Raw genomic sequence first — 17326 nt, forward strand, 5'->3', positions numbered from 1 at the left:
TGCTCTCCAACGGGTCATTCCCCAGCTTATACTGGAACCTGGGGTTGTTCCTGCCCAGATTCAAGACTCTACACTTGCCCTTGTTCTATTTCATTAAATGTTTCCCTGCCCAGCTCTCCAGCCTGTCCAGGTCTCTGATGGCAGCACAGCTTCCAGTGTCAGCCACTCCTCCCAGCTTGGTGTCACCAGCAAACTTGCTGACAGTCACTCTATTCCCTCCTCCAAATCGTTGATGAATATATTGAATAACACCGGCCCCAGCACTGCCCCCTGAGGCACTGCACTGGATACAGGCCCCAACTGGACTCTGCCCCATTGACCACGACTCTCTGGCTTCTTCCCTTCAGCCAGTTCCCAGTCACCTCACTACCCGATCATCTCCCTCCCATTTCCGTGAGGAATTGTTCCCAACAGCCAACCTGAGCCTCCCCCGGCACAGCTGGTGCCGTTTCCTCCCGTCCCGTCCCTTGTCACCCGCAGCAGTCACCAACACCCTTCTCTCGGCACTCGGAGCTGCCCCCCCGGCCCCGTGTCCCCCGCAGCCCCGGCGGAGGGCGGGCGGCGGGGCCCGGCTCGCTCCTACCCGTCCGCAGCAGGGCCCGCAGCCGATCCCGCACATGGCGCTGTGTCCCGTCCGCAGGCGGGGCTGCTGCCGGCTCCGCCAGCCCCGCACTCCCGCTCTCTCGTTCTCTCTCTCCCGCTCGCCCCGACGGCAACGGCGGCAACGGCTCCGGCGGCACCGCGGCGCACGGACGCGGCCTCGCGGCAGCACGTGCCGCCCGCAGCCGGCCAATCGCAGCTCGCCGCCGCTCCGCGCGCGCCCCCTTGCCCCGCCCTCAGCCCGCCCGCGTGCCCTTCAGAAGCGGGACGTGTGCGAAGCGGGAGCGGCCGGCGCGTGCCGGTGTCGGTGCGGCGGGAGCAGCGCGTGTGTCAGCGCGGCTCTGGTTTCCAGCCCTTCCTCTCCTGACCGGTCGTGACCCACGGGAGCAGTTTCTCCATGAAGCGGCCCTGGTGCTCCTCACGGTTCTCCCCGCTGGGGGCTGGACAGGGAAGGGACAGACACGCTGCGGAGTTGTGTTTGACTTTGATTTCCCTGAGTAGGGCAGTAGCAATTTATTAAAAACCAGAAAGCCAGAGGCAGCTTAAATTCGGGGTCGGCTTTTGGCCAGGAGCAAAAATGCCGTGATGGAGACAATGGGGAAAAGGTGGAAACTCTCAGAGCACGGGGAAGTCTCCGAGGGGAAAAGAGATGAACGCAGACACTGGGGAGTGGGGAAAGTGGACATATTTATTATAGAAGCAGTAAAGGTTATGTAGAGATTGAATGTTACATAAACATCAAATATTTAAATACATTAACTCCAGACACAAATTAGTGGTAGAAAGTTTATCTATTTATTATAGAAACATTCAATATTATACAAAGCTCAAACATTATATAAAGACCAAACATTAAAATATACGAACTCCAGACAAGAACTGGTGGGAAAACGTTTCCATATTTATTATATAAATATTAAATATTAAATAAAGATTAAATAGAATACAAAATCAAACACTAAAATATATTAACTCCAGACCAAAATTAGTGGTCAAAAGTTATTCTATTTATTATAGAAACATTAAATACTATATAAAGATTAAATATCATATAAAGATCAAATATTATCTAGAGATCAATCATTAAAATATACTAACTCCAGACAAGAATTGGTGGGAAAAAGTTCAAGTATTTATTCTAGAAATATGAAATAAAGATTATGTATTATATAAAGCTCAAATATTAATGCCTATTAACTCCAGATCAAAAAATAGTGGAAAAAGGTTGACATGCTTTTATAGAAACATTAAATTATAGATAAAGATTAAATATGGCATAAAGATCAAATACTCAACTACATTAACTCCAGACAAGAACTGGTGGAAAAAAGTTTACGTATTTATTCTAGAAATGTTACATATCTATAAAGACTAAATATCACATAAGGATCAAGTATTAAAATATTTTAACGCCAGACAAGAATTGGTGGGAAAAGAAGTTCACATATTTATTATATAAATAAAGATTATGTATTAAATAAAGGTTATGTATTATATAAAAGCTCTAATGTTAATATATATTAACTCAAAGAAGAATTAGTGGAAAAAAAGTTACGTATTTATTACAAAGATGTTACATCTATGTAAACATTCAATATTACATGGGATCAAATATTAAAATATTTTAACGCCAGACAAGAATAGGTGGAAAAAAGTTCAAGTATTTATTAGATAAATATTAAATAAACATGATGTATTATATAAATATCAATTATTAATATCTATTAACTCCAGAAAAAAGGGTGGAAAAAAAGTGTATCTATTTATTTTATATGTATATATAAATATTATATGATGCTCAAACACTATATACGGATCAAACATTAAAATATATTAACTCCAGACAAAAATTATTGGGTAAGATCTATGTACATATTAAATAAATATTAAATATTAGTTCGTTAAATACAAATATTAAAAATACTAAATATTAGTATATTAAATAAAAATATTTAAAATATTAAATATTAGTACATTAAATAAAAATATTAAAAATATTGAATATTAGTACATTAAATAAAAATATTAAATAAAGCTCAAATATTATATACAGATACAACATTTAAATATGTTAACTCCAACCATAAATTAGTGGAAAAAAGGTTATGTACTTATTCTATAGATATTAAATATTATACAAAGCTAAAATATTCTCTAAAGCTCAGCTATTGAAATAGAGTAACTCCAAGCAGAAATTAGCGCAAAAATGGTTATATACTAATGAACGTTTCTATACAAGTATGTAAAGATTAAATATGATAAAAGCATCAAGTATTAAAATACATGAACTGCAGACAAAAACGGGAAAAAAGTTAATATACTTGTTATATAAATATTCAATATTATACAAAGCTCAAACATTAGATGCAGCCCAAATATTAAAATATATCAACTCCAGACTAAACCTGGGGGAAAAAAAGTTTCCATACTTATAACATAACCAGTAAATCCTATACAAAGCTCAACCATTAACATCTATGAAGCGCAGGCTCCTCAGGTGCTGCAGCTCTTCTCCTCAGGACGAAATCGAAGTTGCCCCGGGTGTTCATGGCGTAGAACACGTTCGCCTTGGGTGGGATCGCCAGCTCTGCAAGAGAGGGAGCAGAGCGAGCGTTAACTGGCGCCCCACTCAGCGTCAGGGGTTTGTTCTCACCGGCAGCTGTGACAACGTGTCCACGGCGTTTCTGACGTCGCTTCGCGTGTTGCTCTTGCCGTCAAAACGCAGCAGAACCGTTCAAGCAGCAGCAGCAGAGTTCTGCTTCCCCACCTTTGTCCTCGCAGATGATCTGTACCAGCTCGTAATCCTCAGCCGAGCCGCACTGCAGGTTGTGCTTCTCCAGGGCTCTCTGGATGACAGCAGGAGCCTTCTCTTGGTTAGTCAGCTGCAAACACAGAGTTGCAAGGAGACGTTGGTAACTACGTCCTAGATTCTGCCAGATACTAAAACATGCTCTTTGTGACACCTGGTGGTTCATTTAGTTCAAGACAACAGACGCTGCTCCAGAAACGCAGCAGGAAATCACAGCCTCTGCTCTCCAGAGCACCCACTTGCAGAGGTGAGACCTTGTTCTCAGCAGCCGTCGAATCCACAGCAATAGCTGCCCCGGCTGCTGTTTGCTCACATCCATTCATCCACAGTCTCCTGTGCTAAACACTTTCTTGATGCCCTGCAAAGATTCTGGCCCTTGTAGCTGGGTTTGCTGGGGAAGGGGCACCTTGTGTCACAGTCACACACCCCAGTGCTGAGCTGGACACACAACAGCCGGCGCTGGCAGAAGAGCAGGGGCAGCAAAGCCGGCACCTGCTCAGAGTGCTTCACTTGGCACTGTTGATCAAAGACAAGCTTCGATTTCAAGAGCAGAAACCTTGAGAGATGCTCTTTGCAAACCTCTCATTCATCCCCTGCTCCACAGGTTTTGATTTCTAACATTTGTCATTTTCCCTGTCAAGGAGGTTTGATCAGTGCATAGGTGTTTCCAAAACTAACAGCACCATTCAAGTCACCTGGGGTGAAAACATCACCCACCAGGATGCTCTTGTAGATGTTGCCACTTCTGTCCTCTTCTACGCTGGTCCGGATGATGCAGCTCTCTCCGTTCTGCTGGTTGTAAACTGGCAGGACTGGCGGCACTTCTTTTGTTGGAATGGGAGTCACGGAGTCGGGGCACTTCTTGGAGCACTTGTCATCAGACGGCAGCAAGGGGCGAGACGAGATCAAACACATTGATTACCATTTCATTGAAAAGATCCAAAAGCTAAAGATGACACTCTTCAGCACAACAGCCTTAACAAGGGCTTCAGCAACCCAGTGAAGGAAGGCAGTTTAGGTCAAGAGAGCAGAGTCTGTAGGACAAAGCTCCCTGGGAACGGAACCCAGCCCAGACAAGGCTTGGTCTGGGCAGTTCCTGGCAGCTCAAACCCCAGGGCTGGTGAGCTCTGACCTCACCTGCTTCTCCCTTGCTCAGCTGCTCCACCTGCCCCAGAATTAGGCTGGGCTGATGCAGATGAGCTTTCCCCCCAAAACTGCCTTTCCCAGAGCTCGGGTCCCTCCATTCCACCGCACGCAACGCTCTAGTCAAGACCCACAGGCTTGGGCGAGCGCCTGGGGCCGCCGGCAGCGTCAGCAGCCTCGCACAGGCTGTTTGTGCTGAACACAGCGCCCAGGCCCTACCTTGTGCTGAGGCTCCTCGGCAGTGTCGGTGGGAGGGACGACGGTGACCGTGCTGTCCCCAGAGCTCCCACCTGGAGCAGGTTTGGGCTGCGCGTTGACGGGTGCGCTGTGGGCGCTCACCCCCAAGCCCAGGAACGGCCTAGGGGAGAAAAGAAAGCACAACAGAGCTGGGCTGAGCAAAGCTGTCACTTGCCTCAACAAGCTGACCTGCTGCTGTGTTCTCCTATCTCGAGTGGCCTATTGTTTGCGTGGGTATAGCAAATTAGACTCTATCCTTATTTACTCTGTTTTGCTGCTGCAAATTTGAATTGAATTTGTAATCCAGCACTAAAATCCAGTGTTCTGGATCCCCAGCCAGGTTTGTCAGCTGGTGTTTGATTTATTCCAGTTCATATTCACACACCAAACCGTTATACTCACAGGCTGAATCTCTTTACCACGCTCTTCTGAGCTTTGGCCGGTGCGACACTCCTGTCAGCAGCTCCTTCAATTTCGCGTGAAAGCCGGAAACTGCAGAACAGGCAACACCATGAGTTAAATATCTCAGAGTGGCCGTATTTGAGAAGCCCTGGGTCATTCCCACGTCCCAGAGGGTGCATCCCCACAAGGAGCAGCGCAGCTCTGTGCGTGTGTGTTTCCACTCTCCGGGAGCAGCTCCTGGCAGCGCAGAGCTCAAGGCTGAGAGAACCTGAACCTGCCTGCGGGGCAAGAAAAGCTGCTTCGCCAGCCGGGCTGAGACCCTACCTCTCCTCATCACTTAAATGCCGCTGCCTCCTAAACCACTGCAGGAATTTCTCATCTGCTGACAAGCAATAGCTGTTACATGAGGACTGCAAGAGCTTAATTTGAGCGATTACTTCAAATTCCTAAGAAAACAAATAATAAAATAGGAATTCCAATTAGAAAAATAAAGCCAGTCTCGTTAATGTCCTACTCACACGCAGCAACAGATCCAGGACAAACCGAGTTTGACCCGCAGGTGGGTTTCAGTTGAAGAAGTGACTATTTCAAGAAGCGCTGTTTCAAACAATGCAGCTCTGCAGCTCACCCTTCCCGCTCAGCCCTGCGTGGCCAGAGCGGCGCCCAGAGAGGAATCCCGCTCTGTACGGAGCTGGTTCTCAGGCACTAAGCAAGGGAAATAACTAGAGGTGCCTGTGATGACAGCAGAGCCTGATCCTCCCCGGCTCTGCACGTCGTGCGCTCGCACTCACACACACCATCTGCAGTAACGTGAGCGGCTGTTGGATACGCCCGAGCACAGACAACAGGCCTCGCCAAGAGAACGCTCCAGCAGAGAGCGTCAGCAACTAACGATCACAGAACAGTCAATGTCCCACTCACCCTTCGCCGCTTCTCAAAGTTGATCAGGCCGCCCTGTTGGAAGGACAGAGAAGGGATCAGAGGAGAAGAGCACAGGCTGGGTTGGAGTGATCACAAACAGGATGAAGTAGCGACACCAAGGGTAAGGCCAGAGCTGCCCTGAGCAAAGGCTTCTACAAAGACCTGTTTCCAGCTCTAGGATAAACCACAGCACTCGTGTACCTGAGTCTATTTCTTAAATGGATTCCTCTATTTTTAAGAACTGCACTAGAACCCAGTGGAAGACACAGGACCAGACACAGTGCCGGGAAGGGAGGGAGGATATTTAGGATGCCAAAAACTGCCCCAAATTACCTCGAGATAGTCCTGAAGGGCTGTGTCCAGCATGACGAGGTCTGTGAGGAAGGTACCCAGGTAGGGTACCGTGCCTTGGGTGACTCCCTGCAAACGGGCAGAGCAATGGTGGATTAATTGGCTGAGAAATAATAATCATACTATTTAGAATGCCAGAATACTCCTGTGCAAGCAAACAAAATACAACTCGTCTGCTTCACCAAACAGTGCTCTTGTAAATGATGCTTTCATGACATCATCCTTAGGATCTCAGCCAGCGGTTCATGTCTGTACAGAGCGGTATAAAGGCAAAGTGCTCACTCGTAACTCATCTGCGTCAAATCTCGCTGTGCGGCACCTCTCGCCCCAGCAGAAAAGCCCGGGATTTACAGACCCATCTTCCCCAAAGCACCGCATAAGGGAGTTCTTTGGTTAGGAACAGGGCTGAGCTCGGCTTTGGGTGAGATCACAAGCCTGGCAACTCAAGCTCATTCCCACCTTCATCAGCAGCTCCCTGCTCGCCGCAAAGTTGTCGCAATCGGAGAAGATTTCTGAAAGGTCTTCAAACATCAGCATTATGTCCCTGTACAGGAAAAGATTAAATCATTTAAGTTGTTTGTAAGCACTCTGAATCAGATCACGGTATTTTTTTTTTCTCAAGAATTGTTAACGGTTGGGCACATAAAATATAAAAGCACCCAAACACATCCAGTGACACACTGCACAGCCTTACTTTGGAACGCAGGCCCAGGTCTTCTTCAGGCGATAAACGGAGGTGGACTGCAAGGCAGAAACGATGGCTTTCAAAGACGAAAAGTTGTTCAGGATCCTGCATTGCTGTGAAAGGAGCGGTTAGAAACACAGGAGCATTAAACGTCAGCACCACCAACAGTCAGTGCTCTTCTGTCTGCCCCGCGTCCTGCTTGCTGCACATTCTCCCTGCTAAGCGGGCAGCTCCACAAAGACTGAGCATCAAAAATATCACTCCCCAACACCCCCCCTTCCCCTCCCAGCTCCACGGCACCCGCACAAGGAACGTTAAACAGTCGTGAATAAACGCTTTACACGTGCGATACGGATCCACTTCTCCAAGATCTTCGCTCGTTGCTGGGTCTTTAATCCTTTGCTGTCCAGGACAGTGCTGACCACGCAGTTGGTGACGGCGTTGAACTGCGCGATGGTGGCTCTGATGCTCTGTGCCAGGTCTTTGTTCTCTTTCTTGTCCCTGCGGGACCAGATGCAGCCCAGGCAGTGGTGGGGCACAACGTTCTTGAAGAGTGTCTAGAGGGAAACAGAGCTGTCCAAGTCAGCCTGGATCGCTATTGCCCACAGGAAGAAATACAGGTTTACAGTACAAACTGCATCTGAAGCTAATATGGTATTAAAAGGGAAATATTGGTTTTCTCTTAGTTTAAAATATACACTTGGCTATAACTCCTGAGGCCTGATGCCCTGAAAGAACTGTCAGCTACACAGTCCTGGCAAAATAAGAGACACCTTTCTATCACTTACATTATCAAGGGGAAAAATTTCTATATAATGATCTTTTTGAAAGAGATTGATACAAAGAAACCAAATCCGAGCACTACAGTTAAAAGTACTTATACATCTTCAGGTGAGGTAGCCTAAAATAGAGTCAAAATACGCTATTTCTGAGGGGTCAAATATTAAACTTTGCAAAAAAGGCCACACAGTCTACATTCACACTGTAAAAAAAAAAGACAAACACCTTCAGAAGAACTGAAGGAAAAGCCCAATCAATGAAGCGAGTTTGGATAACCAAGCAGAGCTGTGCTCTGTGTCCCAGCAACAGAGCGGTTCTGGAACGCCAGACTGACATTGATGTAAGTTAAAAAACAAACAGACAAACAAACAATTAGAAGCCCAGAACTATTTCCCCGAGCAGTTCAGGTAATACGTATGATCGACATACCGCGTCCATGTATGTCAGCTGTTCTGCCACCAGCTCTTCTTGGAACAACGAGAATTCTTCTGCACCGCTGAGCTCCAGTTCCTCTTCCTCGTCCAGGTTGCAGGGAGAAAGGCTGTGGAACGCGTCTGGCCAGCGTGGAAAACACCAGTCAGTGAATTTATACAGAACACAATTAATCCAAGCAGATATCTGAAAAATCACTACATCTAATAGCAGAACATGCAAAGGGAGCTGCCTGGTGTAACGGCCTCACTGTGCTGCATATTTTAGTGAGAAAGAGAAGGACCGGAAGATTGAATTGGCAAAGAGACTTTTCATGTCCCGGCACAGGAAGCTTTGTGCCCTGGATAAGGGGACGTGTCAGGCTTGACGCTGGGAGAACACCCAGACAGCAGAGAAAGGTACTTTACCATCATTCTCCAGTTCTTCTCTCTGGAACTGCTCCAGGAGGTTCTGCGCCCTCTTCTCCGGGTCAGAGCCGGGCATGTTCTTCTTCAGGTAACTCAGCACCTTCAGCAGACACAGGTAGTCGGGTGGCTCTTGGAAATCCTCGGCACATTGGTCGAGCCAGGCTTGTAAAATCGATGCCATCGCACTGTGAGCAAATTCAGAGAGAGCACATGGGTTGTATGCAGCAGGTATTGATGCAATCCTATGGATCTGTACCTAATATAACTACAGGAACACTGAGACATTCATTCCCCACGTGAAGGCAGTATGGACACTTCTGTGAGCAGAGAATTTAATTTGTTCTTTTTATGCAAGAAATATTATTACGATAATACTTCATAGGAAACTAAAGTCTGCTTCTTCAATTACACCTTGAGAAACCAGCGCAGTCATTCAAAATAATTAAAGATTTTCTCTGCGTTGTATTATTGGATGTGTTATGAGACAGCTGATACTCGGCCTTTACACAAGCTCCTGGAAGCACACAGGGCTGTGAATTGTCAAAGGAAACAACAGCTCTGCTGCCCACGTCCCGCTCCAGCACCGAACCCTGACTGGGGCTCGCTGGGCGCTGCAAAACCAAACTTACGTCCTGAGCACTGTGCTGGATTCGGGCGAATTCTGGTTTCCACATTCTTCACTGCCCGAGATCTCCAGGTTTCCGTATCTGGAAAAATGAGATGCCTGTTTAGAGGAACCGCTACTGAGCAAAGGCAAAATCCCAAATAGCGTAAGCCATATACAGTTGGCACAAACATATACATATTGGCATATTCATATACAACTGGCATGAAGACAAGGGCTTCATGCTGGACAATTCCACGGTGGCTGGGGACGCTGAGGCAGAGATGAAGGCTTTGCACATGTCCCCGTGCACTGCAAAGCAAACCCAGACTAAACCAGGCAAACCCGTGGTGCCTCTGACAGGAGCGGCGCAGCCACAGCCATAGGGAGCTCAGCTGGGGACACTGAGCCCCGAGAGACCCGCGGGGAGAGCCCTGAGGCAGCTGGAACAGCTCCTTTCAAACCACACCTCGCACCTCCTTACGGACGGGTGAGGAGGAGTTCATGGCACATCTGAGTGTGAACATTTTAATGGCTGCTCAGAAAACACCACAAACCCATCAAACCCAGAACTGACTGCAAGACGGAACAAGTAGGAATCTATTCCAGGTGTGACTTTACGGCCCACACATATTCTGGTCTTTTTTGAAGGGAAAAGCTGTATTGATTTTCTTGTGTTGGTCCCAGTTTGGTTCCTTAGCGCTCAGACCACGCACACTTTCCCCACCTGGCACTTAAGCTTTAATGAGAGTTGGGATGTGGGCAGCGTGCATTTACACGTGCTGTGTTTATGCTGAAATCCTGAATTTGGCAGGATTCTTGACCTCTGCCCATCAGGTTATTAACTCCATGTCCATTAAAGTAGGGGAAGAAATTCCTGTCAACGTCCCCCTGTCGTGTACAATAAATGATGGCTCAGTTTCCATTCTGTCCCGGCTCTTACCTGTCCAGGAGCAGCTCCAGGACTCTGCTGGTGGAAGCAAAGGCCCTGTACGTTGAGAGGAAGATGTTGATGTACGTAAAGTCATTATCTGCAAATGCTGTCAGAAGCGTCTCCACCAGCTTTTCCAAAGTTCCAGCTTTCAGGGCCCTGCTTTTGCACGTCTCATCCGGGCTGACAGTGTGTTCTGCAGGTAACTGGTCCCCTTCAGCCTACAAGTGGAAACAAAGACAAAGCACAAAACTCAGACAGGAGCCAGAGCCCCGACACAGCTTGCACAATGAAACACACATTCCATTCCACCTTTTCACAGCAATAGTCCATCTCTAGTTACTAAACAATTTTGTCAGTTTGGGCTCTCCAAATACCAAATGCTGTAGCAAATACTGGAGGACAATGAAGACATTTCTTATTTAAACAGGCAAGTGTTTCCAGTGCTTCAGCTGTAATCTCACGGTTGGCTTTTAAACTGACCATTCCCTCCTAACAGGGCCAACCACTCAAAAACCCCGGATGCTTTCTTAGCATCAAGAAGTTTAAGAAAGGTTTATTAGACTTCTTGCAGCATGAAAGATCTAAGTTCCTTCACTTACTGGTACCTCTACAAGAAGTTACTAAGCAACATTTCAAGCTCCTCAGTATTTAAAGGAATTGGTAATAAAGCCCAACTCCCTCAAATTGAACAAAAACTTTAGATTACTTTCAACACGGGTTCTATGATATTTCCAGTTAGAGCTGCATTTCTCTCAGACACATCCAATGATTTACCAGCCAACGCTTTTCAGCTGAAAAGCCTCCAAATCACTCTGCAAATGCAGCATCACTAAGAACTCTTCCCTTGAGAATATGAACATGACCAGGCAAACTCCTTCTCCGTACGAGGAACAACACCCCTGGAACGGGAGAAAATTCTAATATTTCTCCTAGGAAAAACAGGAGGCAGAGGTGGGAAATCTGCTACTCAAAGTCTCTATACTACCAACCTGGACACTACACCAAAGCAAGTTCTTATATTATTGCCTTTGATCCTGAAGAGAATGTAGAAACATCGCAACATAACAGGAAAGTTCTACCCACCTCCTGACCCTCTGGCTCAAACTGCCACAGCTGCACTGATTGCAGTGAAGTGAGGACACTTGAATCAGCTGGGGACTTGGCCACTACCCCAGCTTCACTTACCCCGAGCCATCTTGCTCCTTCGCTGTCAGGCTGCTGGATCTGCGCTCTTCCCAGGGTGTCACCGTCAACAGCGCCTTCTTGTGCTTCTTCAGCTCCATCCTCACTTGTGCTCTGCCAGGAAAGGGCCAAGAGAAACAAGTCAGAGAGAAAGGAACATGGTCCCTGCACAAGCGCAGGCTGCAGACACCAGCATGCCAACACCGGGATCTCACAACACCTCAGCAACACACCAGTGACTTGCCTCTTGAATGCTCTGTGGAACCTCCACATCTTCCCCAGGTTGGTTCCTCGCATTCTCTTCCAGGCTCTGTGGAGTCTCTGTGTCTTCTTCAGCTGGCTTGCTTGGAGTCTCCTCTATGCACTCTGCAGCCTCCACGTGTTCCTCTCTTATCTTGCTTGGACTCTCCTCGTTGTGCTCTGGAGTCTCCATGTCTCCCTCTGTTACCTCGCTTAGAGTGTTCTCAATGCGCTCTCGAGTCTCTGCATCTTCCTCTGTTGTCTTGCTTGTAGTCTCGTCATCTTCCTCTCTTCTCTCGCTTAGAGTGTGCTCAATGTGCTCTGGAGTCTCCTCAATGGGCTCTGGAGTCTCCACATCTTCCTCTGTCTTGCTTAGAGCGTGTTCAATGCGCTCTGGAGTCTCCTCAATGTGCTCTGGACTCTCCACATCTTCCTTGGTTCGCTTGGTCAGAGTCTCCTCAAGGCTGTGCAGAGACTCCACATCTTCCTCGCGTGTCTTCCTCCTGGGTGTCCTCCTCCTTGGTCTCCTCCAACATCTCCAAACAGACAGGTTCCGGAAGGGGAAGTTCCGAGCCTGTTAGAAAACAACGGAAAGGCACTTTTGAATTGCAGATAGCAACACATTTACTTTTAATGTCCTTGCAAAAGTACCAGCACAAGATCATATGAACCCTGATCTTTAGGCACTATTACAATGCAAAAAACAGGTCGTATGACAGAATAATAGAATCTTTTTGGCTGGAAGAGATCATCGAGTGCAACCGTTAAACCACCCCTGGCACTGCCCCATGTCCCTCAGAACCTCATCTACATGCCTTTTAAAGCCCTCCAGGGATGGTGACTCCACCGCTGCCCTGGGCAGCCTGTTCCAATGTTGAATCACCCTTTCACAGAACCACAGAATCCCAGAGTGCCAGGGATGGGCAGAGACCTGGAAAGCTCATCCAGTGCAATCCCCCCATGGAGCAGGAACACCCAGATGAGGTTACACAGGAAGGTGTCCAGGCAGGTCTTGAATGCCTCCAGAGTAGGAGATTCCACAACCTCCCTGGGCAGCCTGGGCCAGGCTCTGCCACCCTCACTGAGAAGAAGTTTCTTCTCAAATTTAAGTGGAACCTTTTGTGTTCCAGTTTGTACCCATTGCCCCTTGTCCTGTCACTGGTTGTCACCCAGAAGAGCCTGGCTCCATCCTCCTGACACTCCCCCTTTCCATATTGATCCCTATGAATGAGTCACCCCTCAGCCTCCTCTTGTCCAGCTCCAGAGCCCCAGCTCCCTCAGCCTTTCCTCACACGGGAGATGCTCCACTCCCTTCAGCATCTTGGTGGCTGCGCTGGACTCTCTCCAGCAGTTCCCTGTCCTGCTGGAACTGAGGGGCCACAACTGGACACAAGATTCCAGGTGTGGTCTCCCCAGGGCAGAGCAGAGGGGCAGGAGAACCTCTCTGACCTACTGACCACCCCCTTCTAACCCACCCCAGGTACCATTGGCTTCCTGGCCACAAGGGCCCAGTGCTGGCTCATGGTCACCCTGCTGTCCCCAGGACCCCCAGGTCCCTTTCCCCTACGCTGCTCTCCAACGGGTCATTCCCCAGCTTATACTGGAACCTGGGGTTGTTCCTGCCCAGATTCAAGACTCCACACTTGCCCTTGTTCTATTTCATTGAAAGTTTCCCTGCCCAGCTCTCCAGCCTGTCCAGGTCTCTGATGGCAGCACAGCTTCCAGTGTCAGCCACTCCTCCCAGCTTGGTGTCACCAGCAAACTTGCTGACAGTCACTCTATTCCCTCCTCCAAATCGTTGACGAATATATTGAATAACACCGGCCCCAGCACTGCCCCCTGAGGCACTGCACTGGATACAGGCCCCAACTGGACTCTGCCCCATTGACCACGACTCTCTGGCTTCTTCCCTTCAGCCAGTTCCCAGTCACCTCACTACCCGATCATCTCCCTCCCATTTCCGTGAGGAATTGTTCCCAACAGCCAACCTGAGCCTCCCCCGGCACAGCTGGTGCCGTTTCCTCCCGTCCCGTCCCTTGTCCCCCGCAGCAGTCACCAACACCCTTCTCTCGGCACTCGGAGCTGCCCCCCCGGCCCCGTGTCCCCCGCAGCCCCGGCGGAGGGCGGGCGGCGGGGCCCGGCTCGCTCCTACCCGTCCGCAGCAGGGCCCGCAGCCGATCCCGCACATGGCGCTGTGTCCCGTCCGCAGGCGGGGCTGCTGCCGGCTCCGCCAGCCCCGCACTCCCGCTCTCTCGTTCTCTCTCTCCCGCTCGCCCCGACGGCAACGGCGGCAACGGCTCCGGCGGCACCGCGGCGCACGGACGCGGCCTCGCGGCAGCACGTGCCGCCCGCAGCCGGCCAATCGCAGCTCGCCGCCGCTCCGCGCGCGCCCCCTTGCCCCGCCCTCAGCCCGCCCGCGTGCCCTTCAGAAGCGGGACGTGTGCGAAGCGGGAGCGGCCGGCGCGTGCCGGTGTCGGTGCGGCGGGAGCAGCGCGTGTGTCAGCGCGGCTCTGGTTTCCAGCCCTTCCTCTCCTGACCGGTCGTGACCCACGGGAGCAGTTTCTCCATGAAGCGGCCCTGGTGCTCCTCACGGTTCTCCCCGCTGGGGGCTGGACAGGGAAGGGACAGACACGCTGCGGAGTTGTGTTTGACTTTGATTTCCCTGAGTAGGGCAGTAGCAATTTATTAAAAACTACTTGACACCGCGGGTGGGGTTTTGGCTTTTTGTTTGTTCGTTTGTTTTGTTTTGGGGTGTGTGGGGTTGTTTTTGTTGACTTAGGAAGCGAGTTATTAATAGTACAAGGGGTTTGACGGTTTCGGGGCGGGAGGGGAAAAAATTAAGGATTAAATTTAATGCATTAGATGAATGTGTCCGTTTCGTGGCCTCAGTCGAGCCGACTGTTCTTCCACCTGTACGTGTGTGTGTAGGTGCAGTGTTCTATTGATTTCCATCTGCAAGAGCCGGTGGTTGCCCAGCGGTTCCGCAGCTCTGACAGGTGCTGGTTCCCTGTCTGTGCTTTCAGCTCCTGGGCTGGTGTTGTCGGGCTCTCCCTGCTCAGAACTGACTGTGTTTGGAAAGGCACAGCCAGTGCAAACCCTTCTGCGCTGCTCTGCCCTGTTCCCGTTCCTGGGCAGCGGCTCGTGGCTCCGCTCGTCAGGGCCGTCCCTGCGCAGCCTCTGGCGGGTTTGGCGCCCGCAGCCCCAACGCGGAGCCGCCTCGCGTGGGGTCGCGTGAGGCTGTAGCTCTGGAGAACGAGACGCTGTCAGCAGAGCTGAACAGGGACGTTCGCTCGGCTGCTCCAGGAGTTATCGTGTTCTCCTTTGAGTGTGGGGTTTGTCCTGCGCTGTGGAGCACGAGAGCGAAGCCCCCGGAGCCGCGGCTGGTGGAGACCCCGCAGTGAGGGGTGACAGACCCGGAGCCAGGAGCCGTTTCCCCAGGGGGAGCAGCAAGTCGAGCTGCTCACCCCAAGGTCCAGGCAGGGTTGGTGCACATCACCGGTTCCAAGGCTGCCACCATAACCTGACAGCTCTCTCTGGGCTGTCGTACCCTCGGTACTCACTGTGGAATTCCTGTGCGCAAATAGGTTGTGTTTATCTGGGGGAAATGGATTAAGGTTGTGTTGGTGTGTGTTGTCCCCCTGGGTACTTTCAGTACAACCAGAAAGCCAGAGGCAGCTTAAATTCGGGGTCGGCTTTTGGCCAGGAGCAAAAATGCCGTGATGGAGACAATGGGGAAAAGGTGGAAACTGTCAGAGCACGGGGAAGTCTCCGAGAGGAAAAGAGATGAACGCAGACACTGGGGAGTGGGGAAAGTGGACATATTTATTATAGAAGCAGTAAAGGTTATGTAGAGATTGAATGTTACATAAACATCAAATATTTAAATACATTAACTCCAGACACAAATTAGTGGTAGAAAGTTTATCTATTTATTTTGGAAACATTCAATATTATACAAAGCTCAAACATTATATAAAGACCAAACATTAAAATATACTAACTCCAGACAAGAACTGGTGGGAAAACGTTTCCATATTTATTATATATTAAATATTAAATAAAGATTAAATAGAATACAAAATCAAACACTAAAATATATTAACTCCAGACCAAAATTAGTGGTCAAAAGTTAATCTATTTATTATAGAAACATTAAATACTATATAAAGATTAAATATCATATAAAGATCAAATATTATCTAGAGATCAATCATTAACATATACTAACTCCAGACAAGAATTGGTGGGAAAAAGTTCAAGTATTTATTCTATAAATATGAAATAAAGATTATGTATTATATAAAGCTCAAATATTAATGCCTATTAACTCCAGATCAAAAAATAGTGGAAAAAGGTTGACATGCTTTTATAGAAACATTAAATAATAGATAAAGATTAAATATGGCATAAAGATCAAATACTCAACTACATTAACTCCAGACAAGAACTGGTGGAAAAAAGTTTACGTATTTATTCTAGAAATGTTACATATCTATAAAGACTAAATATTACATAAGGATCAAGTATTAAAATATTTTAACGCCAGACAAGAATTGGTGGGAAAAGAAGTTCACATATTTATTATATAAATAAAGATTATGTATTAAATAAAGGTTATGTATTATATAAAAGCTCAAATGTTAATATATATTAACTCAAGAGAAGAATTAGTGGAAAAAAAGTTACGTATTTATTACAAAGATGTTACATCTATGTAAACATTCAATATTACATGGGATCAAATATTAAAATATTTTAACGCCAGACAAGAATAGGTGGAAAAAAGTTCAAGTATTTATTAGATAAATATTAAATAAACATGATGTATTATATAAATATCAATTATTAATATCTATTAACTCCAGAAAAAAGGGTGGAAAAAAAGTGTATCTATTTATTTTATATGTATATATAAATATTATATGATGCTCAAACACTATATACGGATCAAACATTAAAATATATTAACTCCAGACAAAAATTATTGGGTAAGATCTATGTACATATTAAATAAATATTAAATATTAGTTCGTTAAATACAAATATTAAAAATACTAAATATTAGTATATTAAATAAAAATATTTAAAATATTAAATATTAGTACAATAAATAAAAATATTAAAAATATTGAATATTAGCACATTAAATAAAAATATTAAATAAAGCTCAAATATTATATACAGATACAACATTTAAATATGTTAACTCCAACCATAAATTAGTGGAAAAAAGGTTATGTACTTATTCTATAGATATTAAATATTATACAAAGCTAAAATATTCTCTAAAGCTCAGCTATTGAAATAGAGTAACTCCAAGCAGAAATTAGCGCAAAAATGGTTATATACTAATGAACGTTTCTATACAAGTATGTAAAGATTAAATATGATAAAAGCATCAAGTATTAAAATACATGAACTGCAGACAAAAACGGGAAAAAAGTTAATATACTTGTTATATAAATATTAAATATTATACAAAGCTCAAACATTAGATGCAGCCCAAATATTAAAATATATCAACTCCAGACTAAACCTGGGGGAAAAAAAGTTTCCATACTTATAACATAACCAGTAAATCCTATACAAAGCTCAACCA

The 17326-nt window shown here is 46.9% G+C and overlaps 1 protein-coding gene across 1 annotated transcript; it reads right to left on the reverse strand.

Annotated features, from left to right (window-relative positions):
* Positions 1-3068: 3068 nt before the first annotated feature.
* LOC309445702 (ral guanine nucleotide dissociation stimulator-like 1) lies at positions 3069-11920 on the reverse strand (the record flags this gene model as incomplete). The annotated part of the gene is made up of 17 exons (XM_082064706.1): positions 3069-3187; positions 3368-3482; positions 4127-4279; positions 4772-4910; positions 5192-5281; positions 5516-5637; positions 6113-6145; positions 6446-6532; positions 6923-7007; positions 7158-7261; positions 7490-7705; positions 8358-8482; positions 8768-8952; positions 9397-9474; positions 10315-10523; positions 11491-11601; positions 11732-11920. The coding sequence occupies 17 exons, from the start codon at positions 11918-11920 to the stop codon at positions 3069-3071; spliced, it is 2160 nt and encodes a 719-aa protein (XP_081920832.1).
* Positions 11921-17326: the final 5406 nt, after the last annotated feature.

This window comes from Streptopelia decaocto, assembly GCF_964273445.1.
Source record: "Streptopelia decaocto genome assembly, chromosome: 13".
NCBI classification, from domain to species: domain Eukaryota; kingdom Metazoa; phylum Chordata; class Aves; order Columbiformes; family Columbidae; genus Streptopelia; species Streptopelia decaocto.